Source organism: Cibotium barometz, chromosome 7 (assembly GCF_041138505.1).
Source record: "Cibotium barometz isolate CiBa-2024 chromosome 7, ASM4113850v1, whole genome shotgun sequence".
NCBI classification, from domain to species: Eukaryota; Viridiplantae; Streptophyta; class Polypodiopsida; order Cyatheales; family Cibotiaceae; genus Cibotium; species Cibotium barometz.
Genome location: NC_141052.1, coordinates 40,467,515 through 40,493,916, shown reverse-complemented (window position 1 = coordinate 40,493,916; position 26,402 = coordinate 40,467,515). Strand labels below are relative to the sequence as shown.

General features: G+C 40.0%; 1 protein-coding gene and 1 pseudogene across 1 annotated transcript; one reads left to right on the top strand and one right to left on the bottom strand.

Annotated features, from left to right (window-relative positions):
• The first annotated feature begins 2,633 nt into the window (after positions 1 to 2,633).
• Positions 2,634 to 17,381, top strand: LOC147637008 (uncharacterized). Its single transcript, XM_086800993.1, has 7 exons — positions 2,634 to 2,765; positions 3,995 to 4,522; positions 5,579 to 5,862; positions 5,955 to 6,069; positions 6,163 to 6,277; positions 11,604 to 11,729; positions 17,212 to 17,381. The coding sequence occupies exons 1-7, from the start codon at positions 2,667 to 2,669 to the stop codon at positions 17,379 to 17,381; spliced, it is 1,437 nt and encodes a 478-aa protein (XP_086657119.1). The 5' UTR covers positions 2,634 to 2,666.
• Positions 17,382 to 18,840: 1,459 nt separating this feature from the next.
• LOC147637007 (uncharacterized) lies at positions 18,841 to 20,231 on the bottom strand (annotated as a pseudogene).
• Positions 20,232 to 26,402: the final 6,171 nt, after the last annotated feature.

Below are 26,402 nucleotides of genomic sequence, written 5' to 3'. Positions count from 1 at the left end.
GGGCACTTTCTTTGTTTGGGGCAGTCCTCCACTTCTCACACATCTCCCTGTGCTTTTCTTGATGTGGGCTATAGATGTACCTCTGCGTGTGGACACGAAGGTTGTCTTCCCAATGCCATAAACATGACCTTTCCCTTTCAATCATCTCCTTTCCATCGTTGAAGACACGTCTCACTGCATTCCAGTTAGCGCCAGCCTCATCCGCCATAAACCCAAAAAAATTTGCTACCTTCCCTGTGTGCTCCACCATTACCAAATTCATATTTTCCCAAAACATGACTTGAGCATCCTCATCCTCTTCTCTAAATTCACAAGTTGCTATTGTCAATAGCTCACCAATCCTGCATGCCACAAATGGAAACAGAGTTATATTAAAGACACAAATTAAGCAATGCTCTCTACCGCTTGTAACTTACATGTGGTCATAAACATGTGCTCCCATTGTATGCCATCCAATCGATGCACATGATCAAAGCAGACCCATGCTTGATTAAGATCCCCATTACCATCCTTGTCCATTCGCCGAACAATGTCAATCCCAGAACCAGGTCCAGTAGTAGACATCTTAAAGATAAAGCAACGCTCAGTAGTAGTGGTGGCTTGCAATGGAAATCGAGAACCATGGAAGAACTCAAAATGGCATGTTCTTTTTAGATTAAGAATGGCTTCATATCCTTCACCCAGAGGCCGTGTTGTTTTTCATGTTTGCATTACCATCTGCTTCACCCTGCATTCATAAAGCATACTTAGTGTATTAAAGATGATAATTGCATACTATTCTTTGCTAAATTGCACTTCCTACGTACTTTTTGACATTTATCAAACTTTGCAACTCTTGCGACATCTCCTGTAGCTCCCTCTCTGTCATGAATTCTCCCTGTGCCTTGTCATCATCAGTGAATGCTCTTAAAACCACCTCCCTTGCCACAATCATTTGTACCTTTCTGGGCCCAGCGTTGTGGTCGATGCCCACTGCACGTGCTACAAAGGCCTTGATATTTCGTATCGATGCTCGGCACATTCCCTTGGAAACCATGTGTGTATGTTTGCCATAATGAATAAATAGTCTGCTATGCATTGATTCTTTTGGCATAAAATAATAGACACAGGCAGGACATTCTTTAAGACACATTGGCACATGCTTGCAGAAAAAACACTCAAGGTTCCCGAAGCTCCCAATTGCTAAATTCCCATATTTTGGAGATTTTATCAGCTGCCCATTCCAATGGAGTTTGTTTGGTTGATTCATACGTGTCCTAAAGGAGCAGTGCTCATTCATGCACTGGAAGGTTCCCCCGCAGAAGCTCTTCCTAAGAACAAAAGTTTTATTGGCCCTAGTTTGCGTTTGTGGCTTTGTCCAAATGTTGCCCTCGTATTTTTGCTCCATCCCTTCCATACCTTTCCCACCTTCAAGCTCATATGTACTGAACTCTGGGTACACCTTGGGAAGCTCTTTTACCTTGCCTTTGTAATCACAATCATGGATTAAAGAGTGCAAGACATCAGTAGGAGGTAACATGCGGATTATTTGAAAGCAAGAGACCGCAGTATCAAACTGAACATCTTCCTCTTCCAAATGTTGAAAGCACTTTTCCACAGGAGAGACCTCTATCTCCTCTTGCAATGACCCATGTGCTTGGACATTGATTTCTTCTATCTCTTCAGTGTCCAAGTCACTGTAAAGCACAATGCTCTCTAATTCAATGCGCAATGCAAAACAAAAAATGTCAAAGACAAAGTTAATGCCACTTACATTGGAGTACTCTTTCGAGAACCGGGAGGAAATATAGTTGAGGGGCCTTGTTCTGGGGTCTCAAAATAATTCTCTGATTTGGCAATATATACAGAGGACAATGAATGCTCCAAGATAAAATATGCCTCGTCTCCAATCCCTGCATACAAGTGTAAAGGACAAATGGGCTCATACTCTCCTCCAATTTCAAGTAAGGCCTCCACATTTATCCCACCAACAATAGTTCCAAGCTTCCCCCGGATCATGTTGATTGACACAAGACATTTGCCATTCAAGAAGGGGACTCGAATGCATGCACCCATTGTAGAATGGAGGAAAACACGAGCCTCCCTGCATAATGCAATCACAACAACAATTAAGGAATTTACATTGAATATTAGCCAAAAATATTTTAATACTAGATGTTCTTGCTCTAATCAATAGCATATACTAGCCATAATACAATTTTACCAGGCTCATTTTAAGACTATGGGTAGAAGCAAATAAAAATATTTATTGCAAAAATAGTCATAATGAAGGGTATCAAGAAGAGTACATGTATATATGTATATATGTTTGTGTGTACACGTGTGTGTATGTATACACACACACACACGCACACACACACACACACACATATTTGCTTTGTGTTAGTTCTTGCGCTTTTTCATAATCTCCTATTAGATTTCAAAAACTCTACCAGTTGGATGCCATAGCATAACTGTGCTATAGATTTAAATAAATCGGAAAAATATTGACCAAACCCTTAAATTTTAGTGTTGAAATTCATTAGTGTTAGGATAAAAAAATTTGTGCAGTGCCCAACTTAGGGTTTTTAGTAGTCGGCTACTTCTTATGAAGCAATTACTTAACGCTTTTAGTCGTCCTCCACACAGAAGCATCTTCCCTCGAACACACACGCAGAGAAGCGATCATGAAGCATCATACGTCTCCCCAGCAAAGAAACGCTGATCTCATGCGCAGGGCCCTCTCCCCACTCCAATCTTTCTCCCCAACAAAGAGACACAGAAAGGTATCATCATCCATGAATTTGTGCTATTTTGCCTGAATGAATTTGTGCGCTCAGCGCACAAAATAATAGGATGTTTTGCTGCCGCCACACTCCACACACAGTAGTATGAGATGTGCGGTGTTACTTCTTGCTATTTTTCTTGAATGAATTTGTGCGCTCAGCGCACAAAATAATAGGATGTTTTGCTGCTGCCACACTCCACACACAGTATGAGATGTGCGGCGTTACCTCTTGCTATTTTTCTTGAATTAATTTGTGCGCTCAGCGCACAAAATAATAGGATGTTTTGCTGCCGAGCAGTGACAAAATCGTCACGATTTTGAGTTCGTTTCAAGCTTCGGGGGCGCTGCCCCCGTACTCCCCCGCCAAGGGGGGCCTAAATGGCTGCCGCCGGCCCCCCTTGGATCCCCCCGGCGGCAGAAATTTGGAGAGAGTAGTGTAAGAACATGCTATCTATATGGTGCTGTCTCAAACACATTGCATAGAGTGTCTCTCTTACTACTGTCTATATTATGCAGACTTTGTGTATACAAGAAGCTCAAAAAACTCACATTTGATGTCTTCTTGGTTGAGAAACGGCTCACACAGTCGAGAGAGGAGACCAGCAAACATGTGCATCTAAAGAACAATAGCACAAAAAGAAAAAAGTTTGTCCTTAAAAAAGTGTTGGATTGCGAAATATCACTTCTAAAGTTTCTTAGTACTCAATATTGAACGCCTTCAGATTTGGGCTACCGAATCTTTATATATTTTCCAATAAATTTGAATGCCTTGAATTGAACACCTGAAAAGGGCTCCGTAAATATTTTCCAATGGAGATTTTTTTAAAATATTCAATACGGCTTTGAATGCCTTGGAATTTGGGCCAAAGCACTCCATATGATAATCTCAAAGATATTCTGTTCGTTATAATGAGTTGGCCGTTTTGTTGGATAGTGAATGTGCCACCTTTGTTTGATGATTGTGTTGCAGTACTGAATTTAATCTCTTTAGTGAATGTGCCACCTTTTCTTTAAGTTTGTGTCGTATTACTGAATTTGCTGTTAAAATAATCAATTAATTATACAATACGAGTACAATACTATTTGAAGATTTGTTCTTGTATTTTTGCATGGCTATCTGGTTTTCAAATGAGTTCGAGTCATTTCACTAGAGCATCTTGCTTGAAAGGTTCTTGTTGTGCAAAAATGGATGAGTTACCTCTTGCTAAGCGGAAAAAGAGTGTGCAGGTTGGCCCAGGTGAGAGCTCATCGAGACACACAAGGAGGCAAGCTGATTTTTCTAGCACTTTGGAGCAAGCCGCCTCCTCAAACCCTACTACTACAGAGCATGCGGTACATATCATAGATGACACTAACCTGGAGGTGGATATGGATAGGCAGCATCTACATAGTGATGAAAGAAATGAGGAGGATGGACAAAATGTAGTGGGGGCAATTGAGGAAAATAAAGGTGATCAAAATGAGGGTGAGAATACTCAAGGTGGTGATAATGAGGATGAAGGTGAGAATACTGAGGATACTGGGAGAGAGATAGAGGGGGAAGAGAACACACATCCACTAGAGGATCAAGAAGAAACAGTTGTCACAACCCAAACTGAAGGAAGCAAGCAGAAAAAAAATAAGGTTGATATTTTTGGGAAGATTCTAGAGACATCTACTCCACAAGCCTTTTTAGATAGGATAGGAGTCAAATTTAGGTCTCCACCTCCACGTGTTCCTCTCTGTAGGATGATCCAGACGGAGGCAATCCAAAAGGTTTCTCCCTCAACAGATAAATCTCTTACTCGAAGCTTCAAAAAACTAGGTGGGTACATTGAGAGCATGGGAGCTTTCACAGTATCAATTATGGACTTGGAAGGGGAGGAGACACCATTGACACAAGAGAGGGAGGAATCTTGGGATGAGCATTGGAGGACTGTGAATCAACAATTTGAGGAAACTCTTGCACTTGACCCCGAGTGGGGTCCGTACTTGAGCCGAAAAATGGTGCATATTCTTGATGGTAATAATCGACACAATGCTTGGATGGACTGCATTTCTATAGGTGAGTTCTCATTGGGATGTTATAGTTTCTTATGCTTCTTTGTCCTTCCTAATTTTGTGTTTTATTACAGGGTTTCAAGGGGATTTGTCCATGCATTGTTGTGTTCTCTATAAATTTTATGTGTTCGAGCGGAGGGATGTGGGTGAGCTTTTGTTTTCATTGTCCAGGTTGAACAAGTAAGTTAATTTGTCATCAGAGTCTCCTTCTATGTCAAGTAAGTTGTTTGTACTCAAGAATATTAACATATTTCTTCTTTGTTTTGTAGGACGCATGATTATGCATTTGTGCCAACCACATTTGGTGATCGTCTATTTCAACTAAGAAGATTGGGAGAGTCCGACCTAACAACTCTCATGGCACATTTGGACAATGAGGACAAGCTATGGGTTGAGAGAGAGATGCAGAGTGCATCTGCCAGAGGAAGGCCTAGTTGGCTTCATTTGCCAATCCAGATTATGACTTGGCTCTTGTTCAAGGATGAGATGGAGCAAAAAATTGATGAGGCATCAACAAATGGACCACTTGCCGAGTCTGCTAGGGAGAATGTGACTCAAAAGGTAGAAGTTCTCTACAGAGGAAAAACATCAAAATATGCAAGGATTGCTGATCCCTCCAATGGTGAGGCCTTTTGGTGTGCAGTGCTCTCCCTCCCATGGCACGCGTCAAGCAATCATGTGGCCACAGAGGAAAAGCTCAATATGATAGGTTTTGCTTGCATCAGAGACACAGATAAGGCTCACATTGTCAAGCTATTGGACAACTCTCAGGCTGCAGTGCGATCACTTGAGGGTATGCCAAATGATAAGACAAAGGTTAGGGAATGGCTGCACATGTACTCCTACTGGCTTCAGATCACGGAGCTGGGTTTGAGAATCCAAAATGATATTAAAAATGCCGATCGAGTCAGGTTGCCAGGTGAGAGCCGATTCACCTCTTTTGTTGTTCTATGCAGAAGAAAGTACTTCAAAGTGCACGAAGGAGGCATAAAATTTAGCCATGATATTGACCATCAACCAGGCCTACAAAGTGCTACACGGCGAGTCGTTTATAGGTTTTCCTCCAACATAACCCAGATATTCCTTGTTAAAAAACATGCATGCTTCTTTCTGTGTGTTGTTTTATCATTTGTGCTTTGGCTTGCAGATGGTTGCTTTCTGAAATTGAGGAGCACCAATTGGATATTTTACCCCCTCTCGCTAGTGTGTGGCTTTGTGTTGACAATCAATCTTATATGTATGCCGATTTGAAGCTTGGAAGAGTAAGTGATTGAATTTGTCATTTTGAATCCATGATTGAGAAACATGTTCATATTGAGGGTGAGTTGTGTTTACCCATGTTTGTCATTGAACAGGCCATGTCAAGCATAGAGTCTCGTTTCTGCCCGTGGTGGTTGGACCTTGAAAGAAACCATGTGCCTGAGGAGGAGCTTGATCTGTATCGCCAACATAAGTCTATATTGGAGCTTCGTAGCCAGCAAATTGATCATAATGAGGCCACATCCACATCACATGCAACATCGATTGCATCGGCTTCTTTTCGTAAGTCATTGCCAGTGAATTTAGGGAGGGAAATAGTGAATCGTGCATTGGAGGTGAATCGAGCAATGGAAGCAAATAGGGAGCAGAGTCAACAACAGACATCCAATAGTAGTGCAGGCGGGATACAACCAACTGACATCATAACCAAGACATTGCAAGCTCCAGGTATGTGAGCTTCCTACCTCATCTCTATCGTGATCCGATTGTTTTGACTTGAGACTATGTGTGTTAAATGTCAAAAAACTGTCTATAGGAATCATTTATGCCTTCAATGTCAGTATTGAGGACCTTGCAGCTACTTTTGTGAACATGGAGGATGCATCCTCATTGGGAAAGCAAGTGCTTGATGCCATGAATGTTATTTGCACAGTAGGGAATGTCAAGAGTAGAGGGTCCGATTACTGTGTGGAGTTGATATTTGCAGACTTCCCCTCAAATATCATCATTGGAGGTTGTGTTGCAAACAAGGTTCCATATTGGAATAAGATTGGGGATGGCATGTATGACTCTACTTTTAAAGTTGTTGATTCTTGTCTCTCGGATCGAGGCTTCTTTACATGCCTTTACACTATGGAAGAAGGAGTGACCATTGAGCAGGTTGCACAGAGCGTTGGGTTTGGCATTTATCATAGACAGGTTGTGAGGTGTACTCCACCTATTGGGAAGAAGATGGGGCAAATGATTACTACCCAGGTATTGGTGTTGTTCTCTTTGGGGCTGTCATTTGTGCAAATCTTCTTTGTCCCATTTAAGGTGAAAATGCATGAACAACCAATGTGTCTTTGCTTGTAGGTCACTTGTCTAATATTGGCTGTTTTTGTTCGCTCAACATCTCCTGCTACAAGCTTTGTGATGCATGGGGATCAACTAAGGGATTTGGCACTAGGTGATGATCTTGATGTAGGGCAAGATCTTATCTTTGACATGTATGTATGCATTCAAATCAAGATAGAATTTAAAATGATTTTCGGTGATCTTTATGGCATATGGTTAATGGTTTGTGTGCATTTTCAAGAGTGCCATCGGAGGATCTGGTGAAGAGAAAGGGTAGACCATGGCGGGGCGGTTGTCAGAGAGGTCAGCGGCTTAGCAAATACATCGTCTCCGTCTTCAGTCGTCCTGGGGACACGATTTTGGATTTGTTTGCTGGCACTGGAACTCTTGGGCTAGTGGCAGCATTTATGGATCGCAATGTCATAATGTTAGACAAGCATGAGCGGATCTATGATCACCTGTTAGAACCATACTCAGCAAAGGTATGCATGTTGAAAAGATAAATATGTTAGTAGAGAATAATTTTGTATTGATAAAGCTTATTTTCTTTTCTTTGTGTCTCTTGCAGTTATGAGGATCACATGTCTACATCAGAATGCCATTAGAGATAGTCTTTTTTTTAATTGAGACAATCATTTTTTTGGGACTATTGGAAGTAATGTTTTGATGGATGTTATGCTTCTGAATGTTTTTTACAATAGCATGTAGCTGATTGTTGGACAATTTTTATTTGGATTATAAATTTTTTAAATCCTATGGTTATGGTTTCTAAAGAGTATTATATTGTTGTGTCAGTGGTATGGCTATTAAAATTGGTGTGCATCTTAATGGCTTGATTTCTATGCTATCTAGTCGCTGTGGTTTCCATGTGGTTGCAAACAATAGTTTGTTTCTATTAGTAGCTCAATGACCAATTCAACGTCTTTTTAGCGAGCCAAGTAGTATGAGTTTTGTAGTGATTTTTTATATCCGCACCATTCATTTGAAAATGCTTTATTTGCAATAGTCATTTTTAAACTTTTTTAGTCTTCTTTGTTCTGTTCATTATAGAGTTGCACTATGGTTTCACTCTTCTCTTTAACATTACATGCTCGCTTAACATCATACCATGCCCCTACTTGCTCACTTTCACAAGGACTTTATTTCTACTCACTGCTCTGTGCTCACTGCTCTTGGCTCGCTAAATAGACGCACCCGAAACTATTGTCTCGCCGCATGTAAGTTGGATACCCATTGTCATCAACGCTAGCAGTCTCAGAAAACTTTCGAGGGCACCGATGTTTACAACTCTCGTTAACCATGCAAGGAGAGTGCATATTTAGTTCCCCACATGGTCCAACGGTCCATGGACATTACAATGATTGATTATGTTGTGCAACTCATGAAACATCACCTTATCAGGAAGTTCACCACATATCAACATATCATAGTGAGCAATCTCAGTTGGTTTACATCCACTTTCCAATATCAATAATACATGTGCATGTGGCAAGCCTCTCTTTTTAAATTCAATAATAGAAACACATCCCACTGTCCTTCCAAATAATGATTTTTTCACCAATAAGTGCATCATATCCTTATGCTTTTCATAGAAGACTCTTTCCATCAAGTCAGGTTGATCTTGGGCAGCCTAATTGGGCAGTAAAGCATTGCTTATTTCATCCCACTTAGGATTGCAAGTAAAGGTAATAAAGAGGTTAGGTTTACCCATCTTCCTAACAATTGCCATTGAATCCTAGTATAGTTGATGCATATATCAAGGCCCCCCTAGTATATGTAGATGGTAGAACTACCCTGCATCCTAGCAATGTTCCCAGAGACTCTATTGACCCTGTCGCTTATATTAACCATATCTACAAGCCCTTGGTATACTTCAGCATGCAATGCTTTCTGGTTATTACGTATCCATACTAATCTTGAGTCTTCCACGCTACTATATACATCAACAACATACTATTGAAAAAGTTGACAACTGCGTAGAAGGTAGGCATTTGTATCTTCCCTTATTTGTAATCTATATGCATAATATTGCCATTGAGTTACAATCTTTGTCTCCTCATTTGAACCTTGTCTATTCCTACCATGGACTAGAGTTCCAACATGCCAACCATCCCGAAACAGAACACATAATAGAGGCATATATGAATGATGCAAGTTACATATTCTTTTTATAGCACCTGTGTGAGACATTATTCTAATATCTCTATGCCTCACATGAAAATCATCTCCTTGACCCGGCATGATAGCAGTTACCTCACTTCCTGTGTGAGCTGGGTGTTTCCTTGAGGTTGATCGAGCTTCACTGATGATGACCATTCTCAAATTTGCATGTGGACTTGACTACAACATTTCTCTCATTTGACAAAGTGCATATGCATATGGATTATGTTCATACATCATTGTTTGCAATCTTTCAAGCACGTTATGATTTGAAGAAGGCATCCCATTAAGTCTATGTTGAGATATCAAGCTCAACATGAGTTGTCACTCACGAGGATCCTGCATGACCGTCCGACATTTACATTACTATATCTGGTTTGGTAGCTGGCACCGACATATCTTCGCTAGAGATTCTACAGCTAGACTACACTGACTAGTCCACACACCTGCCCACTCTTCTTAGTGTGTTCACATTATGGACTGCTTTATATACTCTATTATGTGTGTTAGTCACTTTATCTTCTTGGTAGACCTCTTTTGTTGTGTGAAAAAGAAGAAGAAGAAGAATTTTCAGCCTCTCACCTTGTGTGTTCTCTTCTAGGGTTTGTGTGATTGTGTGTGTGCTTGCAAAAGCTCAAGCTCTCTTCTCTCCTGCATCTTTTCATGGTATCAGAGCCTGGTTAATGCTAAGGGTTGAGCGGCAAGCAAGAGAAGCATAGGAAGCGATATGAGGGTAAGAGCTTCATCTACTCTTCCCCCTTTGTGTTGGCTACTACACCCTTATATCTGGAGCTCTTCGAGAGGCACTGGCAAACGAGCTTCGATTGAGGAGCTTTCTTCGCAAGAGCAGAGCTATAGGGCAACTATACTATTCGTTGGGACCTCTCTTTTTCAGTTCACAGGTGTTTATGGCCACTATGGGTAAGTTTCGATTCTTTGCAGAACTCTATTTTTGGAACCACAGGAAGGATGATTGGTTGTGCAGACACTATGTGTACTACAAAGCGGTCTCAAAGTTTTCATTGGGTGTATGTATGCAAATTAAGGTCACTGGTTGTGATAGTTTGGGTGTAGTATAGTACCGTTTTGAAGAGAATACAACAGTTTGTGCAGGTCAAACAAGAGTGTTGTGTTTGGTAAATTTGTGTTGCAAACAAGATGTCGAATGATGGAATAAACCAGATTGTTTTGCAGAGAAGCTTGACAAGAACAGGCATAGCATTTTAATTTAATTCAATCATTTGCAATTCATAAAAAGAACATGAGGAGTCACTAGAGATACCGGAGATTAATCCAACTGCTGTAGATGTAAAAGAATTCAAGGATCTATAGCCACCTCTTCCTCAACCCCATCATCCTTGATTGGCACTTGAGTGCTTGCCAAAGTCACTGTCTCGGGGCTCTGAGTCCTTAGTAAGAAGATGCAGAAAACAAAGAAAACCATAACTAAATTGGAGCAGGCGACACTTCTTTGAGTGTATTGGGCATTTCTCCTCTACTCTATTACTGTAGCGAGATGGGAATCTTTTCAAGACAACGGCTAAGCCTCCTCTTCATGACTTTTTCTATTGTTGCAAAATCAGATGGATGAACATATCATTCACCATCGGACATAATGATATTGGCAGAAACAGTGTCTTAATACTCCTGCTCACGGTCACCGCCGAGAACAATCCTACAAGAATTAATGACGTTCTCAAGAGAAAGTTCCTTGTTGAACATTGAAGACAACTCATGCAAACCCTCATGGGCTTCTGCATTGTACAAGAACATAAACAGCTTTTCTGGCATAAGACTCTTCTGCCTCATCATTCGATTCGTATAGACAATGTCCAACTCTTTCGAAGACATGCCTAAAAAAACATTTTGGTCCATTAGAACATGCACGCTTATTATACATGGGGTCGGTACCTAGCGACGATAAGGAGATTTGGATATGCAATGCAAGCCCCCTATCGCTTGGTACTAGCACCAAAAAAAGAGGGGTCAGTACTAAGCGGTATAGGGCTGACGCGGAATTCACGAGCCCATCACTGCTTGGTACTGACCCCTAAATTTAAAGAGACTTAAAGGGGTCAATAAGTTTTATTTATTTTTTAATAGATGAAGCCTTTATATATATTAAATAAAAAACATACAAGCGGCATATTTTGCATTTTAGTTGTATTTTGTAAGCTGAAATAGTTTGTCTTTCAGGCCTGAAAATTTAAGGCTTGCCCTAAGCATTGACTTGAAGGCCTATAAACTTACTTGGCCTTCAAGTTTACACATTTGCAACCCACTACTACTCTAGAAAATTTGATTTCAATTGAAACCTTAGTTTCCATGGTGGCGGAGGGAGGGAAGGAGAGATGGGCATACCTGCTGAAAATATTGAAAGCTTTGGCGATGGCGTTGGAGATGCAGAGGGACAGCGATGGCGATATGCAGAGGGACGACAACATAGGTAACTCAACACAAATGGGTGTCAGCTTATCGCACAGAGGCGGTTAGCTTTGAGGATTTCCTATTAGACTTAAACCTAGAAGGATTTTAGCATGCAAAGAAAATTTATGAAATAGTGTAAATTTCTAAAAATGTATGTCCCAAATTGCTTGATTTGCTGGTTTGAGAGGAGTCCAATGGGAATTTGGGTACGTTTCTCAAAAATATCCTCCCCGAACACTACTCTTAAGGGAGATTTAGGACTTAGAAAACTAGTACCACACGAGGAGTTTTGGGACGTTATCAACTCATACCACTTGTGCAGGCATTTAAAAGGTCAGACGCATTAACGGATGCGTGAATATGGTATGTACTATGTGCTCACTCATCGACTTTCTTGCATGTGTTCATTTTTTTCACCTCTGAGTATCTAATAAAATAGCAAGAGCCAAACGCCATCGCTGTGCTACATCCATCGTCCTCCGAGTCTCCGATTGCATCAACCTCCTCAACGCCCCCCAAACTGAGCCAAATGCCATCGGCCTCTACATCCATTACAGGTATTTCAGAGTTCTTTCAGACCCTCTATTAACATTTTGCTTGTGAATGTTGATAATAGTGTCTGTACAAAGCGCTCAAGGTTTCATCGAGGTCCTTCTAGTCCCATATCGTTTAATATTGACCCCCTTGGCTCATGTTGCCCACGGGTCTAGTACCGAGCGATATTGGTATCTCTGGACTCTTGGACTCTTGGATTCCTGTTTGTTTCATATTGCTTGGTACCGACCCCACTGTGATAACGTTGGTCATGGGGTCAATACCAAGCGATACAAAGGCCTCTGGAATCCTGTCTACTGTATATCGCTTGGTGCTGACCCCACTGTGAGTCACGGGGTTAGTACCAAGCAAAACAAAGGCCTCCGGGATCTTGTATGCTTTATATCGCTTGGTATCGACCCCACTGTGAGTCATGGGTTTAGTGTACCAAGTGAAACAAAGGCCTCATGTATCCTGTCTGCTTTATATCTCTCTTGGTCCCAACCCCACTGTGAGTCATGGGGTTAGTACCAAGTGAAACAAAGGCCTCCGGGATCCTGTCTGCTTTATATCGCTTAGTGTCGACCCCACTGTGAATCATGGGGTCAATACCAAGCGAAACAAAGGTCTACGAAATCCTGTTTGATTTATATTGCTTGGTACCGACCCCACTGTGAGTCATGGGGTCAATACCAAGCAAAACAAAGGCCTCCGAGATCTTGTCTGCTTTATATCGCTTGGTACCGACCCAATTGTGAGTCATGGGGTCAGTACCAAGCGAAACAAAGGCCCTCGAGACCGTGTCTACTTTATATCGCTTGTTGGTACCCACTCCACTGTGAGTCATGGGGTCAGTACCAAGCGAAACAAAGGCATCCGAGATCTTGTTTGCTTTATATCGCTTGGTGTCGACCCCACTGTGAGTCATGGGGTCAGTACCAAGCGAAACAAAGGCCTCCGAGATCTTGTTTGCTTTATATCGGTTGTTATTGACCCCACTGTGAGTCATGGGGTCAGTACCAAACAAAACAAAGGCCTCCGAGATCCTATCTACTTTATATTGCTTGGTGCCGACCCCACTGTGAGTCATGGGGTCAATACCAAGCGAAACAAAGGCCTGTGAGATCTTGTTTGCTTTATATCGCTTGGTACCGATCCCAATGTGAGTCATGGGGTCAATACCAAGCGAAACAAAGGCCTCCAGGATCCTGTCTGCTTTATGTCCCTTGGTGCTGACCCCACTATGAGTCATGGGGTCGGTACCAAGAGAAACAAAGGCCTCCAGGATCCTATCTGCATTATATCACTTGTTACCGACCCCACTGTGATACCGTTGGTCATCATGGGGTCAGAGTACCAAGCGATTCAAAGGCCTCTGGAATCCTGTCTACTTTATATCGCTTAGTATCGACCCCACTATGAGTCATGGGGTTCGTGTTGAAATATACAAGTGAATAGGGTGTGTGTGGGAACAAGCCCTTGGTTAGAGGCTGTAAAAGAGGATGTGTAAATGTGAAAGAACCTGTGAAAAGGTGAGAAGAATCTACTGGGAGAGAATAAAGGGTAGCATGAGAAGATTAAGAAAGTGTGGAGATATTCTGGGAAAAGTGAAGAGGTGGAGAGAATCAAGCAAAAGAGGTGGAGATATTCTGGGAGAGGTGGAGTGAATCAAGGAGAAATCAGTGGGATTAGATGCTTGGATGTAAACTCTATAAATTGAGGCATTGGCCTAATGAGAATTTGCTGGTTTTTGATTATCCATGTCTACATTAAGCTATTTGTTAATTAATTACTAATCACATCTTAATTACTCACTAATCACATCTTAATTACTTAATAATCACATCTTAATTACTTACTAATCATATCTTAATTATTTACTAATCACTTTGTTAATGATGTTGATTCTAGTATTTGATCCACCATAGCTCATCACATTGCTCTAATTTCAACATGGTATCAGAGCCATGCCTAGAATCCATCAGGTTTATGAGCCCATTATCTAATTAATTAAGATTAGTAGATAATTAGAAAATAATCAAAATTTTAGTTATTTTTCAACTCACCTCTATACCCGTAGCTGGTGGAGGAGCTCTAGCTCCTTGCACACTTTAATATAGGTCAAACTCTTCTAGCACAAGGTAGCTAACTCACTAATGCTCTAGCCAAGAAACGCAGGAGAAATCGTGATTTTCGTTGGTGCCATTTTTCTGAGGAGGTTTTGACATTGCTACTTCATCCAATCAAATTGGTCTAATTCCTCATAGCTCCACGGGTTTTCAAGCATGCTTTACAAGCTGGTGAAGTTAGAATTCAATTTCATCAAGTCTTCAGTGAGATCCGAGCTCTTCATCAAATCTGCAGAGCAGGTGACTTTGGTAAAACAGAGATTAAGCATTCAATATTTGGTCAGATCTTATGTTTATTGGCTTAATCCTCTACTAGACTCATTGCTATTGATGGCTTTGAAAGCATTTGAGCTCATTTGAAGTCTAAGGCCCTAGATCTGGACTCCCCGCATACTCTATTTTTTGCACACAAAATAATGGATTAATTTGCTAATCAATGATTAATCAATACTAATCACTATATTTTGGTACAATTTAGGGTTCAAATTAACCATTAGGTATCTGATACAGATCCCTATAACTTCAGATTGCAATTCGGAGTTGGTTTGATACTCCAACCATTCCGTACAAATTGGTTACCCTTGATTTAATGTAATTTCTGGTAAAATTGTGCTGATAAAATTGTGATAGTCATCATTTTGCATTTAACCTTTGATTAATGCTTGTAAATCTCACTCAAAATCAAGATTATTCACAGTCAGAGTTGCATTTGGGAATGTGCATAAGAATGAATGCTATACGCATTATGTATTGGGCACATTACATCAGTGTAAATATGGGATCAGACACTGCCCTTGTCCAGAATAAGGTAAGAGGTAAGACCTCCCACATAAATTTGGGTTTGCATTGCATAATGACACAAGATAAACATCAAAAGCCCAAAGGAACTATCATCAAAACATTTAAACATGTTGCTCACATGGAGCAAAAAGACCTGACGGACAAGCTCATGGCCCCAGCCACATGAAAGAAGAAGAATATCTCTTTCCAAGAAGAGGATCCACACCGAGAAGAAGATCTAAAGGAAGAATTGAAGGAAGACATGGACACGAGAAGAGAAGCTGCCACAAGAAGACTGAAAGAAGAGGAAGACATGGACGCGTGGAGAGAAGCTGCCACGACAAGAAGACTGAAGAAAAGAGAAGATGTGAGGCTCCAAAGAGTGAGGAGCCATGTAAAAATTTTTGAGAGAGAGAGAGAGAGAGAGAGACCCCACAACCCAATGTAACCTGCCCCAACAAAGTAAAACCACCTCTGAGCCACCGATGATGTCGGCCACGTGGAAGATAGATGTATGTGTGACAACTTTAGTCACGGTCGTGGGAAACTATAGTAAGCCTTGGACACATAGAGAGAGAGAGAGTGTCAAGGACTATGAGTTTAGGGACTTGAGGCACTAGTCGCAAGCTATCAAGTAAGAGAGAAACTTGGTATAGGGTCCAGGTGTGCTAAGATAACTTGAGGGGAGGTGTGCTAGACACTGGTCGTGGACTATCAAGTAAGAGAGAAACTTGGTATAGGGTCCAGGTGTGCTAGGAGTATTCACTTGAGGGGAGGTGTTGAAATATACAAGTGAATAGGGTGTGTGCGGGAACAAGCCCTTGGTTAGAGGCTGTAAAAGAGGATGTGTAAATGTGAAAGAACCTGTGAAAAGGTGAGAAGAATCTACTGAGAGAGAATAAAGGGTAGCATGAGAAGATTTAGGAAGTGTGGAGATATTCTGGGAAAAGTGAAGAGGTGGAGAGAATCAAGCAAAAGAGATATTCTGGGAGAGGTGGAGTGAATCAAGGAGAAATCAGTGGAATTAGATGCTTGGATGTAAACTCTATAAATTAAGGCTTTGGCCTAATGAGAATTTGCTGGTTTTTGATTATCCATGCCTATATTAAGCTATTTGTTAATTACTCACTAATCACATCTTAATTATTTGCTAATCACTTTGTTAATGATGTTGATTCTAGTATTTGATCCACCATAGCTCATCACATTGCCCTAATTTCAACAGTTAGTACCAAGCGATTCAAAGGCCTTTGGAATCCTGTCTACTTTATATTGCTTGGTACCGACCCCAATGTGATAACGTTGGTCATAGGGTCAGTACACCAAGTGATACAAAGGCCTCCGAAATCTTGTCTAATTTATATCGCTTGGTACCGACCCCACTGTGCGTCATGGGGTCACAGAGTCAGTACCAAAGCGATATAATGTACTCTGGAATCCTATTTCTGTTATATCGCTTGGTACTAACTTTTTTAAATGCGTTTCTCATAACACTTTGTTTATTTGTTTAGATGGTTCGTACCAAGACAACTGCTCTCGGAGGCTTGAAAGACCTACCAAGTCACTGCAGGCGTAAGGCATAACAAGGAGGTATCAAGCTCATAGGGTAGTTTTGCAGGAGCCTCGTTGTGTTTTGCATTGAGCGACACATGCAGCCTGTGATATATCCAGGCTCCATTTCCAGAGGATTGTGCATGAAATTTGTGAGCAATGGAGTATTGGCATGCGGTGGCAATCATCTGCATTATTATGTCTTTAAGAAATCACTGAGGACTGGATCATTGAGTTTTTTAAAGATGCTTACTTTCTTGCAGCTCATGCCCACAGGCTGACAATAATGCCAAGGGATTTTGATACCCTTCGTCGATTGTACAGATATGACCAGATGCTTGTTCATGTTTCTGTAAAGCGATCCTCAAATGCGGCGTATCCTTATAGTTCCCTCCCTCCATCCTTGTACAAGGCCATCTAAGAGCTCCCATGCTCCTCACCACAGGGACACCCGTTCTTAGAGTAGGTTAAGACTTGAACACCCCAGTGATGATGCTCCTCAAGCAGAACCTCACAAACAATTAGAACCGGAGGCTACTGCAGCACAGCCACAGCCCTCTGCTGAAGTTGAAATTATTGCAGAAGAAGAAGATGTAGACATGATAGAGAGGGAAGTAAGTCCAATTGAAGCAGACAATATTAGAGACATGAGAGTTTTGGAGGTTGCTGCGTTCTAGTTAGAGCGGCATTTTCACTTCGGGGCCAAAGAGTTGTTAGGCGTCTGGATGGATACGATTTAGATGTTTTGAGGATTGACGCAATGGAAATCATAGATAACATTGTCAATATTTTACTATGGTGTGTATAGTATATACAATGCATGATGTATATAGTATGATGCATAATTGAGTTGTAAGTACCAATGGACTAATTCTTTGTTCTTTTCATTGTTGCCTTTAGGTATTGTATATTACTACTACCAGAAGAAGTCCAAAACTGTACATATACTGTGGATCCTCTCATTTTTGTGGCATTACAAAATGATAACTCATCATGTTGTGGCATTACAAAATGATAACTCATCATTTTTGAACCTTATGCTTTGGTTTGAACCAATGAACCTCAACTTAGCAAGACTTGTTTTCACGGCTTACCATGAAGAGTGAGTCTCATGTTAAGTTTAAAATTGACATCAAATATTTGGTAATCTATATGTGTTTTCTTTAATAACACTTATGTCCGCTTTGTTTTTTTCAGTCGACATTGGAGTTTGTTTTTGTACGATATTGAGCAAAACACATGTTATTTTGCTAACTCTCCAGCAATATCATGGCCGCGTTAGAGAGTAAGTCCCTATTGACATTTTCCTCTTCGATAAGCATGTAGATTTATTAAGCAAGATAAGTTGATGCTTGTTTTTTGACCTCTCAGATGTGCTCAAAAGTTTTTATATGCATTGGAACATCTTCTAATGGAGCCGAACCTTGGACAACACATGACATATCATAGGATAAGGGTGCTAGTCTAGCCAAATGATGTCAGCTGTGGATGGAGGACGACCCTAAACGCCTATCTTTTAATATTTTTTTTAAATATTCTTGATGTAAGTAATGTTTGTAACGTAGACTTGCATAATCAAATGTAGCTATAATGTCCCTAACAAAGCTTTTCTCTGTGTACAGGAAATAAGTCTGAACAAATATGCTCCCTTGCACGTAAAACAGTTCAGGATATAATCTATATAAAGAATTATTTTGGCTATCCATGATCGTGCAGAAGAAGAGATTAGGAGGACAGACGAATTTGCAAGGGAAGCTATAGAGAGAATATAAGTCGAAGAACATGTGGCTGCCTTGAATGAGTATGATAGGCTGCAAGCGGAGTTGGATGAGTGGGTGGAATCCAGGAGGCAGGTCGGAGCTGCAGGCAAAGAGGGAAAGAGAAGAAACATTGTGGGAAGAAATGGAAAGGTTGCAAGAGGAGAAAAATCAAAGACCCCTTAGTCCCAACCGCAGTCGACCTCTCAATCTCACGGTGTCTCTCCTGTGCCCCCCTGACTCTTTTGATCAGCGTCACCATCATTAGACTTATATTTACATTTGTAACATTAACATTAATTTTGTAAGAGACCTCACATTGTTTTGTCAGAAAAAAACCTTTCATATATATAATTGCTTTTGGAGTTATTGTCATCATTCAACGATTAATCAAGTGAATAGTATGAGAGACAGATTCTTTGTAGAAAGTCGTTTTCTCTTTTCGCCTTGGCACTTGTAAAGAAGGGGTTTTGTTAGTGGTATCTTACATAATGTTATGCACAACATACTAAATGGTGAATGTAAATATAAATGGCTTACCTTTTTAGCATCCATTGTAAATGTATAATCTTTTGGCAATTGTTCAATCTCATCGTATGTAAGGTCTTCTCTAATTTGAGAAAGAGATGTTTTAGATAGTGTGTTTAGTATTGTAAGCAATTGCCCTTCCAAATATATCTCCATTACTAGAGGCATATTCTCAGGATTTGACTCCAAATCTTGATCTAATGGAATAAGGTTGCCATTAACATAATGATATCTGGTGTAGTGAAAAGTTGCAATGAAGTTTTAAGAGCCAATAATGTACTTGCAAACTATTGACTTCTTCTCCAAAATAGAAATGAAGCCTTCTGTCTTTCTCCTGTCCCAACCATTGTCCAAAAAAAGTCGAGTGCCTTACTTGACTTGCAAATAAACATTGTTGAAGTATTTCTTATTTCTTCGTCAAAGAAAAAGTCAACAAACACTTCGATAGGCATAAAAATAGTAAGCTTAACATTCTTTGATGCCTTAAGAGACTTCTGTATGTCGTGATACAACCTGATCCTATAACTTTTACTAGTTTGTGAAGTTGGCAATGGCTAATCTTTGCTTCCAAATAATGGGAGGGGTAATGGAGTCAAATGACCCCATCCAGAAGACGTGTTTGGTTCTAAGTATACTGCATATCATAGAAAAATATGCCATGGTCTACAAGATCTCTATGAGTTCTTCCTTTGTAAATTTGTTCTCCTACATATGCATGGAAAGTGTCAAAAAACCCACTTATACTCTCCACTGGTTGCCAAAATATTCTATTGGATGGATAAATATCTGCATAAAACCAAAAGATTAGACATAAAAAAAACAATTAGACACTTTTAAAACAATAAGGAGACAGGATTTAATGGATAAAAAACTGTATAATAACAACAATTAAATACTTTTAAAACAAAATAAGCTTTGACTAAGATACTACTCACAGTTGGGACGATATCCTCAAAGATCAAGAGGAAATCTTTTCACCCTCAAGTCTACATGCTAGAAAACATGTTGTATTAGTACCTCTGTCACACGCTTGCTCGATTCACATACCTTGAACTCTTTAACTTGTCACTTGAATGGCTCCATAAATTTATTAGCATTTCTCCTCTTCCTCTTCCTTCTCTGTAAAAGTACCCAACTCCTGATTGTAATTGTAGATGGTATCCATGTCCCATCGTCCGTATTATAACTATTGAATACAGTAATAGCTGAAATGCTAGTACGAGGCTTTCTACAGGTTGCCATTTTGTGTAGCAAAAGACACATGGAAGAAGAAGATAAGAGCTTAATTTGGAGGAGACTTAGAAAAAGAAAGACCGACTATGTTGGAGATGAAGAAGATCAGAGCTAGTTTTGGGGGGAAACTTAGAGATTCTCTATCATTAACTACCACTATTTTTTAGCATACATGCAAAGATTCGGTAGTATTATTTTATTATTATTTTAAGTTGAGTAAATGTTATTTTAATATTCATTTGAGCATAATTTTACTCTACTTACTTGAATTCTTGCTTTAAAATGCTGAATTTCTCCGTTTCTTCCTCATTGGTTTATGACACTAATAAGTGGAAACCTGTCTCCGTAGAGAGAGAGAGAGAGAGAGAGAGAGAGAGAGAGAGAGAGAGAGAGAGAGAGAGAGAGAGATAAAACATGTTGAGAGACAGAAAAAGAAGAGAGAACAAAATAGAAAGAGAGATGTAAAGAATTTGAGAAAATAGAGGATTCATAAATATTACCACGGAGAGAACAAAATAGAAAGAGAGATGTAAAGAATTTGAGAAAATAGAGAATTCATAAATATTACCACGGAGAGCCAAATCTGGAAAGTTGCAATACAATTTGTCCCTTGAGCAAAAACATCATTACTCTCACAAAATCTCTAGAAAACTACCCTAGTTTCCAACATACGACTCATCTTTTTCATAGTAGCATTGAGTCGATTAATGGATATCTTTAGACTCAGTACCTGCAAGCCTAATGTATGTACTTGATCTTTAAGAGAAACGACTTGTTCTTTACATTCCCTATTACATCCACCTACACGTTTCAACATGCATATTTTCCATGAAAGAAATCATGTCTAGTTGGTTAGCCTCCACGCAACCACTGCTGTCAAGCGCGATAGAGATGATGTGTCAACTCATCTCTTAGTGTATCTCCCCTTTGGCTACCACTTCCACGGATCTCATCCCAAAGGGCATCTAAGTACTCCTTGCAAGCAACCTGATTTTCTCAGTGTGCTCACATATGTCCACAATAGTTTGTAGATGTTTAGAGCTTAGCTGTCTAGATGGAGACCTTGACCTAGCAAGGTGCTTTGCAGCTCAAATATTCATCAACTTAGGTGGGGTAGACAAGGCTACTTCTAAATTGGAAGCTCCATTCGCACCACTATGGCATTAGAGCTATTTTTATCATTCTGGATCTCCATTTGCCGAAATCCAAAATGAATGTCGTAAGGCTCTCCAAACATCTCTTTAAATCTTTGTTAACATATAACATAACCCTAACTCATTTATAGAAAAAGTACACAATGTTAACTCTTAGTGAGACAAAATTGTCTCTCTAAAAGTCTAATATTGGCAAAACCGTAAAGAATTGTCTCTCTAAAAGTCTAATATTGGCAAAACCATAAAGAAAGTTCTTTACTTTTTAAGCAGATTTCTTTGCTATTTTAAGGCTACTATAGTATGTATATTCTCTCAAGCCCATATATTCTCTCTCTAGAACTCTCTCTACAATCTCAAAGGTAATGGTCTAATAAATGAAAATTTTCTAGCTTAGACAACCAAGCATATCAATATTATAAACTATATTTATGTGCACACACTAAATTTTTAAACAGGCAAAAATCGTTATTACATTCACGGTTGCCATACAAATTATCAATATTAAAACCATTGATGAGATAGAAAGAGATATAGAAAGTATTTTAATATGAAGTCTCTTCTCTCTCTCTCTCTCTCTCTCTCTCTCTCTCTCTCAGCTAACGGTTATGGCTCACCCTAACCCTCCTGAAACACACCAAAAAGAGATTACCTGGTGAACCGCAACTGTTGTGAGGATTTTTCCAATGGACGAGCTCGTAACCCTTGAGGTCTCCAAGCTAAACAACTCCTTGAGAAGCAATTCCACCACGTCTGCCCGCGAGCGTTGTCACACCACTGCGTTGCACTATGGGTCCTCGTCCCTCCTCTCACCTCACTTCACTCACACACACACTCACTAGCATGCATTAGGGAGAGAGATTAGCAAGAGAAAAACTCAATTGCACAATGGGAGTGTATATTGTATTATGAGAGAAATTCAATTATATACATGGCCATAAGTGTTCACACTCACTTAAACTGTGGCCGACCGCGCACTTTAGGTTCATAAGAGGCCTAATATTATTACAATGACTACTCTCATAATATATCCATGAAGTACATCACTTAGGACTTCATCCTAACTTACTACCACACGCTCTTGAAGCGGGAATCGCCGTAAATACTCCGTCACACCATTACGGGCGCCCATCCAAGTTGTAGTTTTGGACACTATTGCTTCATATCTTGAATGTATGACCCTTTGGTGTATCTACCTGGTGTATCTACCTGTGATTCCTTGATGTAAGATAATGGCGGTAGCTCTTGTTAATCCTAGAATGGGATTAACATCCCCCCTTCCTGATGGCGATCGCATCCTCGTGATTGCATTGGAGACCTTTGTGTGGAGAGAATGAAGAAGCTTTGTCGATGACATTGATGTTAAGTGACGTTCAATGGTCTTTGTTTCTCCGGAAGAAATAAGAAAAGCTAGTTAATGAATGAAGAGGTTAGTGGTGTATTGGTAATTCCTAACGAGATGGGGGTGGGGGTTGTTTTACGAATGTTTGCATTTTTATATTTGTGTGAAGGGTTGTTGCAAGATCAGGGTGTCCAGTTTTATCTAGTTTATGCTGGACTGGGACAATGCTTGGAGAGCAAATTTTGGGGGACAAGGTACTTAAAATGAGATCAAGAAAATAATAGAAAATACGCTTGTCCTTAAATTAACCCAATATAACTTAAATTAATATAAATTAGTCTAATTAATTAAAATTTATAAAAAATATGATAAAATGATAAACAAATGATCTTTCCATACTTAGAGTGATCCAATTTATTTTTCCATACATGCACCATCACAAGTACACTAGCCCCTATAGGTTTTAGATGATTCACATCAAAAATATAATTTTACTAATTAGATTATTAATATTTGCAAGCCTTCTGATAGTCTGGAAGAATTTTGAAAAAGAGATCATTAAAAATCCAACCATTGGATTTGTAATTTTTACTAACCACCACATTCTACTAATGTCTTAGTATCTACCCACTCTTTTGATCTACAAGATTGAGGATTTTAAGTGGTAGCTATTGTGGGTACAAAAAATGGTGTATATTATAACACTTAAAAGACCTTGAAATATTTAAAGAAAATAGACAAATATCTTAAAATTTTCTCAAAAAATCAAGTTAAGCTCCATATTATGTGAAGATCTAAGGTACAAAGTGGGAATCTCATATGAGTTTATATGTAAAAGATATTAGCATTTTATGGAATCAGTTCAAATTTGGGACAGGGTGTATATATTGACTTTGTACCTAAGAAAATGAGGACTTTTGACTATCTAATGCTTAATCAAATTATGCAACTATATTTCCAACTTTGAATATGATGTTCCAACAAAAGAACTTGAAACAAAATTCCTTCATTTACTAGGAGAGATTAGCCACTAAAGGTAAACAAATTCCTGTTTTTTTACTGTTTACAGGGTGCCTTAGTGGACAAAACTGGGCACCCTGATCTTGCAACCACCCTGAACCCCTTTCTCTCTCTTTTTTTTTGGCTCAATTTGTTTTTGGCAATCATCGGCAAGGTCACATGTGATTTTTGTTAGTGGGAATACTAAGAGATGTTAATAATGGGAGAGAAGAGGGAAGGATCTGGAGGAACATAGACCTAATCATCAAAATGAGATGGTGATTCTTAGTTCCTCGTTTGATTCATTGAAACGACATTCATCATTTGAAGTATTTGGCTTTTGATGATGTCCCTTTGTGTGGCAAGATTCTTGTTAAATGTTATTGAGAAGGACCTATTCCTGTCTTATTTTGCCCATGTGCTTTTTATGTTTTAATATATATTTAAGTGCTATTATGAAGCAGATTTACATTAAGTATAAGAATTGAGTCATATAGACTCTTATTGAATTGCTCTGTGTTGAATTAGACACTTGTTAGTGAGGATTAAAAGAATTACATCGACTTGAGAGGCTAATATAGATATCTTCTCTACTAAGGATTGAAGATCATTTATTTGTGAAGATGGTGGTGTCGTTTGGAGAGGTTTGTAATTTGAAGGAAAATTTCAGGCAATGGGTTGTACCATTGACCAGGCTTTCGCTCACCATGGCCCCCCCATCCAGAGATGTACCTGGAAGTTGTCGGATGGTGAGGCTTTGGTGTGCAAATGTTCAGTGCATGAGTATGGATATGTACTCATGGAGCAGCTGCTACATTAATTTAGCCAAAAGAATAGTAAGTAATAAGCTTAACAAATATATGGTGGCTATTGTGTGAGTGTGTGTGTAAGTGTAGGGCTTGTCCCCCAGGTGGGTCATCAGTGTCCACCGCCTCACTAGATGAGCTCGATATCTCAATACTCCCCCTCGAGCTCAACTCCATCTTATGTACACCAAACAAAGCCCTCAATCTGTGGAGCTTTTCTGTACCCAATGCTTTGGTGAAGAGGTCAGCGACCTGATCCTGTGTGCTGACATCATAAACAAGGTCAATGTCTCCTGCCAAACCTTCTCTCTGATAAAATGGTAGTGGACCTCTATATGCTTTGTGCGAGCATGAAAAACTGGGTTCCTGGCCAACTTTATACTGTTAATGTTGTCACAAAAATGACAACTTGTCTATCCCCACTGATAGACCCACGTTTGCAAGTAGCTTTCTCAACCAAGCTACCTCACATGCTACCATAGCAGCACCTCTGTACTTGGCCTCTGTGTACTGGATAGAGCAACCATAGGGGATGCTTCTTGCTGCTCCAAGTCACAGCAGCACTCCCCAAAGAAAACATGAAGCCACTAGTAGATCTTCTATCTGAGATACTACCAGCCCAATCAGCATATGTTTACCCATGTACACATATCTCTGTCCCAGTTATGATTTTGAGGACAAAATCTTTGGAAAGGGATGGTTTGTATGAACCTATAGCATACATGTAAATGGGCCCATGGGTAAAACACTATAAATAGGGCCTTGGGCACATGGATAGAACCTTTTGTTATTTTACTAATCTTGGACATTCCATTGTACCTTTGGCTCCTACTATGGAGATGGCCATCTATGGTCAAGGCTCATGGGCTAGCTTTCATCCTCTTGGTGAGAGGTTAACACACTTAGGCCATTGTGTATCTTTCTCTTGCTACATACACATATGGATTCTCTCTCTTGTTCATCTTTGGCTATGATGCTTGGAAATGCTAATTTCATGTGTAATGGATGCTATAATTCATCTTTCATGTGTTTGATTTCATCTTTAACTCTAGATCCATTCCACAAAGATGCTCCTCCATTTGAGGATATTAATAAGTGTTATGTAAAGGCACTATAAAGGTTGTACATTATGAGATATTGGCCAACCAAGGCTTTATTTAGTAAGTTTTGGGCACCTAAGTGTGAATAAGGGCTAGTTGTATATAAGGCAATTATAATGGAAAGACACAATCCCCCTTTGTGCTATGAGAGAGCTCTTGTCTGGTGTATGAGAGAGATTGTACTCTAGTGCATGTGCCTCTTTCATGCTTATGTGTGTGTGGGAGAGTGAGGACAATTGCCTTGCATTGTGGTGTGACAGAGAGGAGGTGGAGATTTGAGGATTGGAGCTTCCAAAAGTGAGCTTGGAGAGCCCCAATTGATGTGAGCTCAATTGGAAACCCGTTTTACATACAACTGTAAAACTCTTATTATGCTGTTGGCACACGAAGCAACCGAACCTGCAACCGTGGGGACAGAGAGAGAGAGAGAGAGAGAGAGAGAGAGAGAGAGAGAGTGGCCAGTCCTCTCTCTCTCATAGTGCACACCTCTTATCCTCTCTCCTCTCTCTAGCAGACACAAAGCTTTGTGTGTGCATACGGCTCTTGATAATACACACCATCATCTATAAACGAAAACCACAATGCATGCGGCTCTTGATAATGCACACAACATCATCCATACATGAAACCATTGCACCACTGTAGGCACACTTACTTCGGGGAGTACGGCATGGAAGACAAAGAAACAACTGCTACCTATCGATGAGGCTTGCAAGCAACCTACCAAAATAGAAAGAGAGAGAGAGAGAGAGAGAGAGAGAGAGAGAGAGAGAGAAAGCCAC

Excerpts from the sequence above, each read along its gene's own strand:
- LOC147637008 (XM_086800993.1), top strand. The coding sequence starts at position 2,667 with ATGAAGCATCATACGTCTCCCCAGCAAAGAAACGCTGATCTCATGCGC. Across the intron at positions 2,766-3,994 it reads CAACAAAGAGACACAGAAAG|GTTGGCCCAGGTGAGAGCTC; the intron begins GTATCATCATCC and ends AAGAGTGTGCAG. Across the intron at positions 11,730-17,211 it reads GCAGAGGGACGACAACATAG|AACCTCACAAACAATTAGAA; the intron begins GTAACTCAACAC and ends CTCCTCAAGCAG.